Genomic DNA, 18833 nt, shown 5'->3' on the forward strand with positions numbered 1-18833 from the left:
CAATGGTTCCCATTGTGCCAGTCATATGACAAATACATGCCCAAACTATTTTAAATGCTCCACCCTCCTGCACACACACACACACACACACACACACACACACACACACACACACACACACACACACACACACACACACACACACACACACTCTCACTCTCACTCTCTCTTAAGAACATTCCTCTGGTGTGACATCAGTTTTTGGACCGCGCTAAACATGGAACAAACTGTACTGTGGATTGTTTTACTGTTCAGAGATCAGATGGATCAGACATCTGCTATCACTTCTCAGCTGATACACATTCAACGTACACTGGCTGACTGTGTGTGTGTGTGTGTGTGTGTGTGTGTGTGTGTGTGTGTGTGTGTGTGTGTGTGTGTGTGCGCGCATGTCTATGCCTGCTGGTTTATGTGGGTGCTCTGTTATCACTGCACCTTATACAGTTATTTCATCTTTGTGAATGTCTCTGTGTGTGCATGCAAGCATTCTTGACCTCATCAGGCTTTGACCCACATGATCCCTTCAGTGTGATACAAACTTGACCTGCTTAGAGCCAGCTATCAATGTATGCATGAATGGGCTTTTAAGATTAAGCACTTGACAACAGCTTAAAACTACAATCAAACCTTTTTTTTTTTTTTTTTTTTACTGTTCCACCACTAGAAAGACTCATTTTACTCCAGACCTGAGCAGCAGAGTCGCCTCCTTGTTCCAAATGACCTTGGGTATTTTTTCTGCTATTTATTTTCAGACTCTGATACGATGCAGTGTATGTGGGTGGGGCGGCTCTCTGGGGGCCCCAGCCTGGCCCCCGTTCATATGATCAGGCCCTACATGGAGTGGCATTTGGCCTGGCCCTGTGGGGCCCCGTCTGGGAGCAGAGAGCTGATCTGCAGCCAGCCTGGAATGCCAGACATTTGAAGTCAGACTTGTTATAAAAGAACGAAGGCTGGTAGGAGTTTGGTCAAATAGGCCCCTGTGTCTAAAATAGCCCACGGATTCCGTCCGAGAGGGAGGGAAAGGAGTGAACGCTCCTTCCCGTAAGCTGACAATAGGAAAATCCAGCCCTCCCACCTTTTGTTTGAATGTGCTTGTTGTGTTTCGTGTTGCTTTTCTTCAAATCCTTACCTGTCTGTCACTGTGTCTTGTGCTGGTTACTGCATACCCATACAGAAACGTGCAAACAAACGTGTGATATTTCACCAGCCATGCTGTAACATGCGTCTGTGTGTCACTGGTTCAGCAGTTCAGCAGTTATCACACATGGGAGTTGACTGCATTCAGGGAAGGAGCAAAACTCAGTAACAGACGAGTCGATTCTCTCTTTCTCTTCTCCTCTGTTTTGCTCTCTTCATGAATATCTATCGGATAATCTTTTCATTTACTCCCTAAATTATATTTTTCCGTCTGTGTTGTGGTATTTTAACTCCGATTGTCCTCGTTTCTCATTCACGGATACAGTGCACCCTCTGCTCCCATCATCTTTTTCCTCGTCCCTCTGTCTCGTGGGGCTGTTTTACTGGTGTCCCAGCTATGAGCTTAGCTAGGCAAGGGATGTCAATTACAGGGCTATGATATGGCCCCTGCTGCATTATGCATGGAAGTGTCCCGCTGGGAAAAAAATGGCCTCCAGCCAGGAACGATGGATGGAGGGATGAATAATGGATGGAGAGATGGAGGAGCGAAACACTATTGCAATCTGTGTCTCACCAAACTGCAGACTTGTCCCGGCTCACACCTCTGAAACTCAAGTCACCCTGGGTGACTCGGAGTCCTGAGGTTGTTGTGTGAAAAAGCACAGGAGGGCTTTAATCAGTATTTCATTCTGCGCGTGAAGACCCGTGGGGTACCGCCATCAGAAAGGTCACATAAGGTCTTTTGTCTGTTATACTATATTCACACAGCCTCTCATCATGATTAGTGTTGTTTATCACCCTCTAGATATGAATTCATAGCACTGTTTAATAAGCCTTTACATATAAAAAACAGTGTTCGCCTGCAAGTGCTTGTGTGTGAGTTTCTGAGCGTTTTTGCACGTAGTTTCCCCGAGCCTTAAGACACACCGCATGAAGGCAATGGAGAAGAAGACATATAATGGACAGTAGAGAGTAGAATATATGTTTGGGATCCAAATAAAACTCAGAGATTGTAATTCCATTTCTTTAATGTAAATGTTTATGACATCCGAAGGGCAAACAGAGATCCATCCAAAACAGACATGGACCAACTAATATGAGTTCAAAGTAATATTCTTGAGTTTTCTTAAAAACAAGACTGATATACTCCCTCTCAGTCATCACTTATGAACCATAAGAAGTGTCTGTATCAGCAGAGACCATGCCCTGTGCCTATATGTTCTCTTTTCTTGTTATTTTGCAGTGGTCATGATGTTTCTGAATCATTGTCCAATCAGTCTTTGATCCTCCATTTATATAAAATGCAACATATTGCAGAATTTAGATTCTCTTCATCAGGTGAACCAAGTAAAGGTGTAGCTATTGAAAGTAGAGGGCAACTTTGGACTTCCAGTAGAGTCTAGAACTTCATAAGTTATTGAAGTATTTTGCTGTGATCCCATCTATTGAAATTCCACTTGTGTTATCTCGGAAAGGCATCTGAAATACTCTCCAATATCTCAGTTGGTCAGGAAAAGAAACGGGTGGAGTGTTGTTGTAATTTAGTTGAAGAAATCCTACTTTACCACAATCAGTAACTGTCATGACTATCAATGTGAAAAACAAAGCTAGTGTGTGTTCATGTATCTACACATATCCTGAGAAATGCAGTGTTGTCACTTCATGCTCAATTAATTGTAATTGTTGGTGTGATCAGCAGATTTAGTAAATCATTTGTTTTGTGAGTCGCATTTTCATATTTGCAAAACAGAACATTTAGAAGCACTCACAAAGAACATTGGGACAAACATTCATGCCCATAGCAGATTCTGGCTTAGTACACACATGTGCAGGTGCTACATGTACATGCGTGTGTGTGTGAAAGTGCTTTCATGCATGTATCCCTGACGGCCCCGATGTCAACTAATGTCAGTGAGTGTATCAGAGAATGTGAAAGATGCCGTTGTTATTCATCCCCACATGGTGGGATGACGCTATTTATCACTGTAGTGATGGATTCCGCATCCCTCAGAGGAGCATGTGCAAAGCGCCGTCTCTGAAAGGCTGTCTTTGTGTTTCACACTCGCTCACACACACACACACACACACACACACACACACACACACGGATGCACGCATAACGCAGCGCTGGAACTGACAACAAAGGCGGGCTTATCCAATTGTGGGGGAATAAGATTAGTCTATAAAGAAACTCATAAGGCTAATGTTAGCGTCCCCTGCTCCAGTGAGACCTTTTGTTTGTATAATCGAGAGGAAAACATGGGATTAGATTTGAGATGCTGTCTCGGAAATGATGCCCATAAGAGCCTTTTGTATGATGTTGACATGTTCCTCAGTAACAAAAAGGCAATGACCTGCCTTCCATCTGATAAAACAATCCTGAGGGAAATAAAGAGTATTTGTGTTGCTCAGATATCCGATTTAGTTTTCCTCCAGAATAAGACCATCTGGCAGAACCGGCCTATTTCTTGATGCACTGTTTTCCCTTATAATTGACTTGTGGACATAATTAGCTTATGGCAAGGAAAGAAAATAACTTCTCTGTCGTCCAGTGTTCTAAGATGCTAATCTTTGCTTGAAGAGAGCAGCTCATTTTGCGGTTTGCTGTAATTCATCGATAGCGGAGACATGTGGGTGTTATTGTGACTGTTTTACTGTGACTGCCAATCCAACAGGTGAAGCCAATGTTGCTACTGTTGAAAGTAGAGCCACTCTTTAGGACTTCTTACGTGGAAACACTATATTGTGTGGTTTTATTACTACATGACATTTACATGTAGTTAACATATTGATGATGGTGACAAAAAAGACCTAAATTAAGTGAAACACAGACATAAAGGCCTGTCTCCTGGAATGTAGAGGCATCTTTAACATATCCGACACATACAACATATCTCTGTAGACCCTTTGAAAATGACTTGACAGTAGGGACCTGCAGTTTCACCATAAATTCTCCCACCAATGTCAGGTCAATAGTGGTTGGGACACTCAAGATCTAGAGAGTGTGATAGGAACTCTAGACAATTTGGTGATATTATATGGGCCAGGAGCTAGAGACGCCATTCATTAGCACCTCTGTGACCCCTCACCCATTCTTCTATTGAAGAATAGCCTGCCTCTCACGCACAGTTGGCCCTAAGCCCCTCAGGGCACCCCGAGCCCGTTACATAAGACGGAAGGAAAGAATGCTTCAGAAAAGTCTTCGGCTATGACCTTGGCTTTGACAGAGCGCTCCCATTGGTCCTGTTTTACCAGCACAGTCACACGTCCTGTGCACCTGTGTCTATGTGGAGCCGAGAGTCTTCAGTGTGAACATTTCAGACAGTTTTTGTAGAAAATCACCAATATAATAGATGTGGTTCAAACTACAAGATGGTTTATAAAATGATAATGTATCCTTGGTGCCATGCTGTTAGTGTGGCAGACCAAAATATCTCAACAAAAATTGGATGGATGCCGTGAAATTGGTGGAGACATTTGTGGTTTCCACGGTGATCCAATGGGTTATACTCTCCTCCAATCACGCGGTAGCCCGCCAATCATCGTCTAAACAAAATGACTTTCTCACCAGCTCCAGCTGTACTTTTGATTAGATCCGTGCTAATTAATGAATGTCATCATGTTGAAGTAAGTATGGTCTACATGATACATATTGTGCATTGCTAAACATCAGCATATTGGCATTGTCCTTGTTAGCATATTAGCATGATAATATTAGCATTTAGAGCACCATTGTTGGCATGGCTGTAGGCTTTTAAGTCGTGTCAATACATTTTTGTGGATATAGTTGTTGTGGGAAAGAATCACAAATATATGACTGTTTTAATGTTTAAAAAAGGTACATTTGAAGAAAATCACAACCCCTGACATGTTGCAGAGTTTTAAAAACATGTCCGTCTCGACCTTTTTTCGGGCAACCTGAACCTTGAATGAAGTGTTTCCCTGTGCCAATCCAATTTCAGCAGCTCAATATTCTTCGCTGGCAACAATCTTGTGCAGTGAAAGAAAGTTTCCGAACCCTCGTTAAACCTAAAGGTTACTTCCTTGATTGAGAAGAAGAAAAAAAGAAATTCTTAACTTACACTTTATTTAACAAGATATCTAAAATGGGCACGCACGCACACACACACACACACACACACACACACACACACACACACACACACACACACACACACACACACACACACACCGTGGCATAACAAAAAGCACTGTATTTACTACATACTCTATTTCAGTAAGTATATTTGAAAGTTGCACATCTGTAGTGCACAGATAAAGATGAGATAAACAACTGTTGCTGTATTTATTTTTAATTGACTTGTGAGAAGAGGGCAAGGCAAATCTCAGTTAACTTAATTGCTCCATAAATCAGTCAGTAATTGAAGAAATAATTACTGAAGTTTTTTTTAAACATAGTCACATGTAATCCTTTTGTTTTGATCTCCATGTGGATGCATTTGGTTTACAACTTTATTTTATTGTAAAGCAAATCATGGCAATTAAAACCTCTTTTAGACCTAAAATGTGGAGCATTGCCCTGAAGACACGTTAAGAAACAAAGTGAAAATGGAGTCGTGGGAGCTATAAAACCACCGTTGGATCTTTGACAATTTTAGTCCAGGGAACATGATGTTTTTGCTTGATGGTTGTACAGGGCAGTTAGATTTGGCAAGAACATTTGATGAGTAAGCTGCCCTTTTGCTAATAATTATGTAGAAAATGGAGACAGGGATGGGCAGTTAGTGACTCCCATACTCATTAGTACACACACATGGTTGTTTGACTTTCAGTACGTGGCGTGTTCAGACTAAATTTTCTGTAATCATAGGTGTGGAACATTACCTCAGTAACTCTTAGACTTTTCTTGGGAGGGTGATACAGTAAAAATGTTTTCTTCTTACATCTTGTTGTGCCCTCTGTATTTCTTGTGTCTCTCTTACTTCCTGAACCTCCTTGATTCTAAAAACATTTTTATTCTATCCTTATCCCCTTTCTATCCCTCGCTCATTTCTCACTCCTTTCCTCCTTTTCACAATGTATTTCTGGTATAATCGCTCCCGTTCATTTTGTATTTGTCATTTGTCTTCCCCTAGCCCCCATATCATTTTCCTGTCCCAGAGTGTGCTATGCGCCGGTTCTGGAGAGAACGGCCTGTCGCTGTGTGGGTCCAGGATGTGCCACGAGATCGCCCACTCCTGGTTTGGCTTGGTTATCGGAGCCAGAGACTGGACTGAGGAATGGATCAGTGAGGGCTTTGCCACATACCTGGAGGACGTCATCTGGGCCCAAGCACAACAAGTACAGAACAACCACTGCCTGATGATTGTAAATTGTTATTTTTAAGAGAAACTCAATGGTGACCTTTTAAGGCTCTCACCGCGAGCAGGCGAACATTTTAAATGGCAATATGAGCTTTCAGATACACCAGTTAAGCCAACCTGTCTGCTGTTGCCATCTTCAGGGACTTACCACTGAAAAAGCTACTTGCTCTCATTAGAAATTAAAATCATTGAAAAACAACATGCTGAATCATTGAGGGTGTATTCACACCGAGTTTCAAAACTGGTCTACCTGAGTGTTCTTCCTATTCTCCCCCTGTTAAAAGGGTTTTTCCTTGTCTGTACCAGGGAGGTAAATATGTGATTTTGGGCTATGTTAATACTTTTGAAATGAAATTGAATAACCGCATGAACACAATGAAAACAATGAAAACAATTGACCCTTCGCTAATCTCCAGCCTCGCTGCTACTCCGTCAAGCTTTCACAGCTTGACAGTTAGTGACAGTCTGAAGCCCACACTGTCACTAACTGCACTCGCAGAAGAAATATTGAAAAAGAAAAAAGTGATTTCAGAGAAACGCAGACAGAAAGTGTCCTCACTATGGGTTTGAAGGATATATCAAGAATCCAGAACTATTATATGCAATTAGTCCCTGAATTGGAAGACGCCATGAGGTAACATTTGTGATGTTTAGGTAGGTCATTTTTCTGTTCATTAGCAGCTCTCGGGACATTCCAACCTTTAATTTTTCCACAACTTATCTGCCAGGATTTCCAAATGTTACTGTTGTCGTTGGAATGTACAGCAAGTTGAGTTGGCTATTGCATTACTGTAGTCAAACCATACATCAAGCACACAAGGAAACAGTTTATAAAGACACCAATCCAAGTCCCAATTAAAACAAAACACAAAGAAGTAACTGAAAGGTCAGAGGAGTTGGCCAAACAAAGCAAACGTGTAAAGAATCTAGAGGAACACAAATGTTTTTCTTGTGGCTGCACTGTTTAACCATGTCACCTTTATGATGCGCTTGACTCTGAAGAAACGGGTCTAAACAGACCTGTATTTAATCTTTTTTCGTCCATCAACATGTTTGAGCTTCTAGCATCATTGATCAAACACAAACTTCTTTCCGGAGTCTTGTTAATATACAGAGAGGTAGCTCGGAGCAGGCTGGGTAGTGGAATCCTCCCTTCCTGGGGCGGTCACACTGCTTTCGTCTTGTTTTGGTTCGACTGTGGTCGAAAGCTTTTTTGAGAAGTGATATTCTCAAGATCCGCTGCATAACCCAATCCTCGTACTTTTTTCTCTGATGTCGATGGGTGTATTTTTGTCATAAGTGTAGTGGAGTCTGTGGCAGAAAGTTGCTGCCACATCTGCATGCACCACCAATGGCAAAAATAATAAGCTCACCAAGCCACAGTGCCAACCTCAATAAGACACAGTGACGGATTATATTGTGATGTTCGTACCTTTTGTGACTCGTCATTTAAAGAGTGTCTTCCTGTTTTTCCTGGTGAAATTCACCATATTTAGTATTTGCTCCTCTGATATGTTTGCTCTACCATAACCCTTTCCCTTAACATCTTTGTATCTCTCTATTTGTCTCCCTTCAGCTCTCCGTACAAGAGACAGCAGAACAGTCTGACCTGAAGGCACTGCTGAGGTGGAGACGACTCTCTGATGAGTTGCAGAACTCAGAGGAGGCACTTCAAATCCTCAGGTGAGTGTGTGCTTTTTGGTCAAGTACATCTGTTTTAATAGCACCTTTAGGATGGTGCAACAGCACACCTCAAGCAAAACACAGAACTCAACCGACATGGAATTAACCCCAAATGCTGATAATCTACTCCAATGTAGTTTTTATCCCTAAAATTCAGGAGCCACCCTAAGTTCAACACGGGGGAGGCAAGGTCTTCTCACAGCCAGTCAGTCAGTGAATGCAGCGACTTAATTACGTTACTGTGTTGTCAGTGCTTGAGGTTCTTTTTTTTCACACACTCGGAGAGCTTTTGTTAGCGTCTGCACGTGCAGACACACACGTGAGCACGAGGTTATATGCATTCCAGGGGTACAGGTGTGGCAGGTGTGGCAAGTATATCCAGGTGTACTGTCGTGTCTTAGAAACATTCTGCACACAGAGCGCACAGCAAGTACACACAACACTCTTCATCTGATCCTGACAATGTGGGTCCCACACCCTGTTGGTTTTATCCAGGATGGAAGCCCAGTGTCATCAGGGGATTATAGGTGTAAACTCCAGTTAACTGTTTAAGGGTGGAAATGTACTGCCTTTTGATATTGTAGCACTTTCTTTGAACAAAACAAAAAAATAAATAAGCCCCTTCACTGGAGATGACACTTGTAGCACAGTGGGCTATTGACATTCACGCTTGTAAGGGACCATGCAGAGCATGGCAGCAAATCGATGCGTTATTGATTTCGTGGCACTTCTGCTTGGCACTAACTTCTAACTATGTCACTTCACTAATAGTGCGTTGTCATCACACAATGGAAACACTTATATATTAATCGAATTCAAGTCAATCTAGTCCGCGTTAGTGAAAAGCTTCAGTGTTAATAATAGCGGGTTAAAAGGGGTGCATTTGGACATCTGGAGCTCTTTGCATACTGACATGCTGATAACCTGCAGTGTAGGTTGTGGAAGGCAGGGTGGAATGATATGTTGTGACACAGAGTATATCTTGAAATAGGAAGCTGTGTGTGAGCGAAAGGGTTAAACGTGCACTTGAAAGCTGTGTCTGTCCTGCAGTCGATCAGGGTGTTCCCCTATGAGGCAGACACGGGTGATTAGGAGGATCAGGATTAGGTTTCCCCGCACCTGACGGGGTTAAGTCAACAACGCAAAACTAACATCTGAAAAATGCAAACAACACATGCACTCACACAAACACACAGGCATACATGTCCGTACGCATGGATGCAGACATTGTGACTGATTGTGTTGCATTGAAACACATAAGTATCGGAAAGACACGTAATTGCTGAAGGCACCAACTGCTTTCTTGGATGGGGGATGCAACGGTAAAGCATGTTGAGGCATAAAGGAATCCTGCTCGCACATTATCATAATGACTGCATACACTCTGCGAGTCAGTTACAGCTTTTACTCTGCAACAGCTTCTCGAGCATCGATATGCCCCTGCCATGGGTAACACTTTATTATGGGTTTTTGCAATTTATGAATCATTTTCCAAGAAGTTTTACGGGAAGAATTATGTAATTTGATACTTATTATAGGGGAAATAGAGTCAGCGTTCAATTATATCCAATTAACTGCCGTGTAACCTTGAGAGTCTTTCAGTGCACAGCACTTCGTCTGAAAATGCAAAACTATGAAATGTGCCTACAGGCAAGCATACAATTCAACAAATACGAAGAATGCAGTTGCCAATAATAAATGAATAATGACTGGATATTTACATGGATTCAATGGGGAGCAGTGCTTTCTAGAATATTCCTGTTTCCCCTATGTTTAGTAATAATTTACATGGTTCTTTCCAGGAACCCCCTCAGGAAATTATTATTATAAGAAATGACTATGAAATTGTCAAAAAAAATCATGTTTTGAAGTGAACTTTAATGAAAATCTAACAAAATCAGTTATCGATGGTTTTGTCTGGCATGAGAAATAAGAGTCAGAATTATATTGATATTATATGATATTTTGTCTGTCCAATATTTGTCAATGTTCAGGTGCACTGAGTAGCTTTTAACCACATCTCATGGTCTATGGGAGGAGCTTGTAATTCCATCTCAGTTCAAGGGGTGTTTTGCTGGTGTGTGATATGTTTTGTATGTGCAAATGTTTACCGTACAATGATATATATTGGTACTGTATCAGGATAAATATTATTATCATTTTGGTGTTTATTCCAACTATATCTCCCAGACTTAAACCTTAGTTAAACCCAAGGGACATTGGAAGGTCACATGCAACTGAAACCATAAGTCCCCTGTGTGGTAACGACTGCTCGATTCCACTCACTTTAGTTACCAAGGTCTTTTCTCTATGCTGTGCTTCCACTGAAGATACTACCCCTTCGGTGTAGATTGCTGTTACATTGATGCATGAACTTGCCATGACATCATCTTCAACAAGACACTCGCTGAACCTTTCAACAGCAACTAAACAGAGCAACTTCACCAATTGTAAGCCGTATGTGCGAATAGTTTTTGCGAGCTGCAATTTTTTTTTTTTTTTACAAATCTGGGTCAAATGGGATAAAATTCCAGCTATTTTAAAACAGACCAAGAAGGGGAGTGGTACCTTCCACAATTTTGTTTAATGGAAATGCTAAAATAAGCACTCTCATGTGTAATGAATAGACCTGAGCTGGACGGCGTTGTGGAAATGGGGCTTAAGTTCATGGTTTACTCAAAAGTTGGGAACCGGCCATGCTACTTTTTTTTTGATGTGGGCTAGACTGGCTGTATGTCCAAGTCCTGATGTGGCTTCAATGCTTAGCATTACAACCGTGGGGAAATATAATATGAATGAACACAAACTACCCAAAGAGAAATATCAGAGAGAGGTTCTGGTGAAGGGGAAAAGGAAGTGCAGTGGGATGTACAGAGAGATACACTAAACCTCGCTGGTACACACACACAAGCACACATATAAAGGCTAAATGGCAGATTGTGCTTTTCCAAGTTCACTGGGTCACAATTGACACCCCCTGATCCAGCAGGGGCCCCAGTGGCCAGTGTTTATCAGCCCATTTCAGATGAGTTATATTTAGGGCAGCCTGGGCCAGACGCCATTCTCCCCGCTGATTCACGGGGCTGCTGGGAGCGCTGCTCTACCTTATCCGGTTTCCACAGTCAAGCCAGTGTAATTTGTCAGGATATGGCTCACAGAGCTATAAACCTGCGTGTGTGTGCGTGCGTGCGTGCGTGCGTGTGCGTTTTTGCATTAAGTTCTGTCAGTAATGGCTCCTGATTTCCTCCCGCTCTTTCTGTCTCTCAATCTCAGACACACCCAGGTGTATGCACGGCTACACACACACACACACACACACACACACACACACACACACACACACACACACACACACACAGGCAAACACCCTCCCTCTCCCACACATGGCCTACGAGTCAGATAATAGCACCATTTATTCTGCAATACATTGAGCTATTGTGTGATTCTCCAAGGCAGCGAGCAGCGATTCCTCTTAAAGCTCTAGTAAATCATCTCCGACAAAGAGAGACGGGCAAAGACAGAGATTTACACATCCATACATCCTTGGTCTGGACAGTGGGAAGGGTGGAGTTCCTTTGTGTAACATGTCAGTGATGGATCAACACTTTTCCTCTCCGCACTGTTCCGCCAGTATCTCTGACGGAGGGAACCCGACACATTTTCTCTCCTGGAAATACGTGTTCCGTCATTGTTTTTGTCTCTTGGTCCAGTCCTTCTTTCTCTCTGTACGTCTCTGTCTGAGACACACACACACGCACACACACACACACACACACACAGACACACACACACACACACATGCACAGGCACACACGCACACACACACACACACACACACACACACACACACACACACACACACACACACACACACACACACACACACACACACACACACACAATTTCCCAGAGACACAGCACGTCCTGCTGTCTCAAAAAAGTCTATTTCATCTTATCAGCCGTAACAGACAGACATGGGCACTACAGGCAGGAGACTGGACGGAGAGCAAGTTAAAAAAACAACTCCATGATAAAAAAAAAAGGGGAGGGGTGGAGATGTTGTTGCCATGAGAAAATAAATAAAAGTGCCATTTTGCAGCAACTAAGATAGTAGATTTTACAATGCAGGTTTGACATGTGTTTTACAAATCTCAGGTCATCTGTGTTTTTTCCACACACAGTTTTTATATGAGTATGACATACTCATGGTTCCTCCCAGACCACAACCTCCTTTCCATGATTAAAATCCAACAAACGTCCAGTCGAGTTCAGAAGTTTCGGGGAAAACATCCTCTCTCAAGTCAGTGAGCAAACCGAGCCTTCCCGTCTATCTCCTGTCCTCGATTTCTCCCGCACCACCGCCTCCTCCTGTCTTGACCGTAATCTACTTTATTCTGCTTCTCTGCTCAGCCTGTCTGGACAAAGACTCAAATAGATCATATATTTGCCCAACGTGTGTCTCACAGAACAAGTGAACCCTAACTGGAAAGATTCGAGCTTTGAGGTTTTACATCATATATGAATTAGATTTTGGATGGGGTTTTTTTGGTCTCCGTGTGTGTGTTCATGTGTGTGTGTGTCTGACCCTGTCATGAAGCGGCCCTGTGGAAAAGTGCTAGCCAGTGATGAAGGGTGTATTGATTGGTGGGCCAGGCGCCTGGCGTATCGACTTGGCAGGAGGGTGATCCTTCAAGGCCTTCCTATTGGCACACTGAGTTAATCTGCTCAGCCTGATCAATACCACCTAACTGAAACTATCATTGCACAGCATCCCACGTCAACGCGGTGTTTGTTTGGCTTTTATTGGCCTTATGTGTGTTTATGGAGGTTGAGGGGATGATTTGTATCCGTGTGACGGGGAAAGGGAAACCTACAGCGTGCCTCTTTTGTGCCCGCAGACAGGAGAGCTTTTTTTTTGTGTGTGTGGAAGTGTTATATGTTCACCCAGTGAGTCATGGGCTGTAAAGTCAGAGCGCAGCACTGTGAGGTCATATAAACAGTATAGCATGCCGTTGTAAATCTGCAGCTTGATTTCCAGCCTGCTTGGATAAAATATGGCAACTTGGCAATGTGTTGAATTGTTGCTGAGTGGCTGGATTCAGTGTTGCTGACAGGGCTCTGTAGAAATTGAGGTTTACCTGCGATTAAAAATGCTCCGCGCAGCTCTGTTTTTGTTTTGCTGCTTTGTGTCATTTTCTTGTGCACCATCCTGATGAACATCTTTTTTCTGTGTGTGTCCATAACTTCTCTTATCTTTTCTTTTTTTTTTTTTTTGTTTATCTGCTCTGTTTGTCCTCTCTGTAGACCTAACATGGAGAACACTGGTGAGGTCAGTGAGTCTGGTTCCTCGATGGTTAAACATGCCCTCAACCCTGATAAAACCTTCATGCAAGTCCACTACCTCAAGGTGAGATAAATGTGGGGAAGAAGGGGGGGATTTGGTTGCCCACTCTGCTTGGAATGGCACTGTATTTTCTGGTTTCGTTGCCTTTATTTGTCTAATTCTTTTTCCAGGGTTACTTCCTCCTCAGGTTCTTGGCCAGTCAAGTGGGAGAGCAACAATTCATCGACTTTTTCAGGTTATTTGTGAAGAAATACCACGGGCAACTCATTTTGTCTCAGGTGAGGCCGCGGTGCGGGGGGAAAACCTGATTAACTTAATGAAGAATTCCGTTTGTTGACTTCCAGCTACTTGAGAGGCTGTTAATAAAACCTGCGCTCAGATTTGAACTGTTTTAATACGACCCGTCTCTGAGGCACAATGTTATTTCCCTAAATTAATTGGAGGCTGATGTAAGCTTGATTGCCACTGTGTTACTATAGCTGAAAATGCTCCAGCGGTGTTTCAGACTGACGGCCGAACGTCAGCTCAGCCACGTTGTGTTTATTCTGCTGGGGCCCACGGAGCTGAGTGATCACACCTGGAAGTCGGTGTGTTTGTACGTGTGTGTCCGTGTGTGTGTGTGCTACGTGATGTGCTCCACCTGGCTCCCGTTTCTTCAGCGACAGGCTGAGTCTTCCCTCTAAATAATGGATGGAACATAAACACTGTTTAACCTTGCACTCTTCACTTAAGATCAGGTATGCCTTTCTCTTTCTTTTTTTCTTCCTCCCACACCTCCCTAAATACTTCCATTCTGTCTCTTTTTTTCTCTTTTTTTGACAGGATTTCCTACGAATGCTGCTGATTACCTTTCCCGACATGGAGAGGTACGTAAGTGGCTATGAATAATGCTTACAGCGTGATTCATGAATAATGAAACGGAAATGTCTATATGTATTAAAACCACTTTGGGCTGGGCTCAACTATCGGTAGCCTGGTTTCCAGTTTCCAGACAAATTGAGGACATGTTATTCATCAAGCCTCTCTTTGAATTTAGCGTTAGCAGTTTTTTTTTTTTTCCATCTCCACAGATGTGACTTGTTAGCATGTACTGGTTTGGCACTGCTGTGGAAACATGACCAGCAAAAGCTTCTAAAATCAATCCCGTTAAGAGAGAAGTCTCATCCACTCTCATATTAATTGAAATGTAAAGGGATAACTGCTCGTCCTGCTCTCCTCCTTTCTAATTTTCTCTCTCTCCCTCTCCACCCTTGCTTAATCATTCAGTTCTCTATTTCTCCTGATTGCCTCATTAACCTCTTCCTCTGCCTGCCTCCATTCCTCCCCGTCTGTCGGTTCACTTTGTTTTCCCAACTTTTCCCCTCTTCTTTTCTCACCCTTCTCATTGTCTGCTCTGCATGTTGTCCTTTTTGCCTTCTCTGTCATGCGGATTGTTCGCTGCTGTACTAGCACAGATTGATTGAATGAAACAGGGGGGAGTTGGGGACAGTCAATATTTTTGATCCGATGCCTCTTTCAGTAAACAACCTGCTAGAAGGTCCGGGATAAGAATAGACACTCGCCGTTCAGGGGCATGGCCGCTCTTTGTGTGGGGTGCAGGGTCACGTATCCTGCCCGTCCCGCAAAACAAATGGGGAATAAATATTTATAGGACTAAACATAAAAACTGTAAACCCACATTTAAAAAAAATAAATAAAAAATCACTGCATTCATTGATTTTTGCGACCAAGAAAATACTGTTTTCCAGGCATAGCCGTCACTCTCATCCATCACCATTAAGGTGAATAACCATATGAACAGTATTAGACAGGTCATGTGGTGCATTGACTGCACTGACCTTTGGTTTGAGAAAACTGTGCTCAGATAATACCATGTAATCCTACCGTATGGTGTCTTGCTGTTCATGTGGCAGATGTGGAGTCTTTATTTTCTCTGTATGGATCAACTCCACATGCCAAGAGCTGAAATTACCTTGCGGTGAAATCGCTGATCACATTTCTAATGTCCTCTCTCTGGGCAAATTGGTGCTTTAAGGGGATTATTACGTCTCCTAGTGCACAGCGTAATATGACCAGATTTTATGAGCTTCAATTTACTGAAGGCCCACTCTCCACCTGCCAGTTACCAGCAAATATACAATAGGAAATGATGCAGTAAGACTCAGACTTTACGGGTGTGTGGAAGCAAGGAGCACAGCTTTGACCTTGCAACAAAATGCTAGATTCTCTAAATCATTTTTTTGCCCCACTAGCAGCCGTTTGGCTCAGCGCAACAGACAGCTCAGGCTGTCTTCCAGCTTGTTAGTCCAACACTATGGTCAGAAATTAAATATCTCAACATGTTTTGGAAGGATTACCATGAAGTTTGACACAGACTCTCCGCTCCACATAGGCATATGAAGTACCCTTTGAATGATGCAAGTTGATCCAAGTCTGACAATGTAGAGCTGATGAGCTTGACGTTCACACTACGAGTGACACAGCAAACTCACACTCGTCACACTCTACAAGTCAAAGTGTTGACTGTAGAGTGTCAACACTCAACACGTCAGCTGTTTTCTGCATTCCAGTGAGGTGGTAAATCGTCAACCAATCGTATGCTTTTGTTTCGTCCTGTTCTGTTCCATTTAAAAAAAAAAAAAGCCATTAGCCGGTTCCCAGTGCTATTTAACGACATAACTACACCAACAAGCGCTTGAGCAACACTTTAATGGTGACTCCCCGACAATGTAGCCAGCCAGGCTTGACCGTTTTGCTGCTTTGTTGCTGGCAGTGTACAGCATTAGATGTCCTCAAATGGCCCTCACGTCTTTACGACACCCTTTCTTTTTGGCATTTAATGAGCATTAAAGTCAAAGGCAATCGTATTATTAACAGATATTTGTGGCTATGACAATGTCATGGAAAACAACCTAAAAAAATCCAGCGTTTATGCTGTTCTAAAATCATGTAAACACATTTTTTTCAGTCTTTCAGTTTGATAATTAGAGAGTCCTGCTGGGTTGCACTGGCTCAGGACTTTTAAATGACCTGCTTGTCAGTGGGCACGACACACGTTTGCACATGTGGTTGTATTTATACTCACTTTCTGGGATAGCATCAAATAAATTCAAGCTATTTAAAAGCATTATTTAAGGAGGACCATGTTCATAAATTGAGCTTCAGTTAGAAGAGCATCGCTGAGAGGGAAATGGGTTTACAAAGATGTAAATTAAAGCTTGTCATTACAAAATAATGCTGTTAATGGGCTGAACATCACAGATTTTTATACAGTAATTGCTTCAGACTTGCCAAGTGTGGAATTTTCCCTGAAGCACAGGCAAGAAGGATTGATGATGGGTGAGAGTGTGTATAACGTATACACTACAAACATCAGACTGCTCGTGGAGGGTTTGTTTGCATGGAAATGTTTGTCTTTGCAAACCCGCTCTGTTATTGCGTGTGTCGTCTGTGTATGGTGTTTGACCGTTTTCATGTGCACATCATCCACTTTAGCCTCTCCTCAGCCATGATTGTGTACATTTTCTTTCTATGCATGCATACTTATAGACCCAGTGCATTGTGTGTGCATGCCTGTTTGCTTTTCCTCATATAGGAGAGTGGGTGTGCCCCTCCTTTTGTTTAAGGTGTTGGCCGAAACCTCAAGTCCTCAATGGGCCCAATCATATTTTCCCAGAGACCTGTTTTCATAAGTTGTGTTGGGCAATAACAGTCATAGCTATAATAATAGGAATAATACTAACAGTTGTGCCATTGTGTTCCAGAAAAGGCCTCACCCTCGATGCTATTTATGCTGACTGGCTTGATCGGCCTGGAATTCCAAAGGTATGAATAGTCGTGCTTCTATCTGCGTTCTATCTGCTGTTTTTTTATTTATTTTAATAATTTAGATTTGTACAGATAATGTTGCTTTATTGTATATATTTGCTGTTGTTTTGGGGGTATTGAGTTATTGAACTGGTTGATGACACATCAACACAGCTTCACTTTTATTTTTCTGTTCTCTCCGGTATTGTTGCCATAAAATGCAACCTTGTTCGTTGTTCCGGTGGTAATTTTGACAACCGTGACAGCATTCAACCACCTGATTGGCTTCACTGCAACAACCGCAGCCTGATTGGCTCAATAAAGCCACATGCTGAGAATCATACACCGACTTATATGGTTTTGAGATCATTTCATCGACGAGACTTCAGTGTAGTTTTAGATGTTGCGTTTCGGATCCAGTTCAAAGCCAGCCGTGTTCCAAGTAGGAACTTTTCTTGTTTGTGTGCTCTTAGCATTTTGCTCTCGGATGACAGGAGTGGCCCAGCACTTGTCTCACAATTCGCCAGCTGTAAATCGTGGTGTAATGATGCTCTCATAATGGCAATTATGTCTCATAATTGAAGAACATCACTTTCAGTATATAAATACTGCAGCTTAAATGACCTGTGACTTTTAGCCAGGAGGTGTTTTGAAACAGCTAGACGATGATGATGATGATGATGATGATGACGCTGATGACGCCGTATTTGTCGTTAAACTCGGAAGAAAGTTTTTCAAATGGATTTCACAAAAATCCATTTCATGATGACATCTTGATGTTGACGTGTTGGGCATCATCCTGTTTAGTTCTTGAAAGAGCTACCGCTGTATTACATGCTGCCGAATCATTATCATCCCCGTTGTTGCAACACTGTAACTGTGTGTTGACAAGGTGAGCAGCGCTGCTCTGCCTCTGCCCTCTAATTGAGAAAGACCCACGGTTATAGATACTAGGATTGCAAGGCCACACACACACACACACACACACACACACACACACACACACACACGCATTCCCACAATCAATCCACTTTAACAGCTTCTTCAATTCTCCCATCTCCATGGTAACTGATCTTAATTACCACTGTGTGTATGTGCATCTGTGTGTGTCTGTACTCTTGTTGCCGTCTGGGAACCTTCACCTTCTAGATTATGTGATGATGTAACTGGAGCCTTTCAGGGGCCTTCGAGGGCGGGAAGGACGGCGTTGAGGGACTGCTATTTTCTCGCACCCGATTGGTTGACGGCTCGAGTGTTCTTGCAGAAGCTTTTTTTTTTTCTCCCCGTGTGTTTGATGTGCCAGTCACCAGCTAATAAGATCAGCCGGATCGATTGAAACCTTTTACAAATGCACAAGTGCTTGTGTATTATGTACACGAGACACAAACGCATTTTAGAAGTCTCTCTGCCACCCATCCATCGCTGGACAATGTGCTCGAATTGGAGAAAGGCAGGAAATGGTTTGGCCTAATAATAAACAATGACATTCACTGTAAGAGATGTGGAGTGGGAAGGCCAGTGCTGGCCTATTTTAGACC

The 18833-nt window shown here is 42.7% G+C and overlaps 1 protein-coding gene across 1 annotated transcript in view; it reads left to right on the forward strand.

Moving 5' to 3' along the window:
• Nucleotides 1–17576, forward strand: part of aopep (aminopeptidase O (putative)) — a gene marked incomplete at its 3' end in the record, with an annotated part of 32106 nt that extends 14530 nt beyond the window's left edge. The window contains exons 7-13 of the mRNA XM_084025708.1: nt 6234–6438; nt 8038–8144; nt 13449–13551; nt 13659–13766; nt 14311–14354; nt 17253–17313; nt 17562–17576. Coding sequence (XP_083881834.1) covers nt 6234–6438; nt 8038–8144; nt 13449–13551; nt 13659–13766; nt 14311–14354; nt 17253–17313; nt 17562–17576 — 643 coding nt within the window. The remainder of the gene's footprint in view (nt 1–6233; nt 6439–8037; nt 8145–13448; nt 13552–13658; nt 13767–14310; nt 14355–17252; nt 17314–17561) is intronic.
• Nucleotides 17577–18833: the final 1257 nt, after the last annotated feature.

Source organism: Eutrigla gurnardus (genome assembly GCF_963514095.1).
Source record: "Eutrigla gurnardus genome assembly, chromosome: 13".
Classification (NCBI taxonomy): domain Eukaryota; kingdom Metazoa; phylum Chordata; class Actinopteri; order Perciformes; family Triglidae; genus Eutrigla; species Eutrigla gurnardus.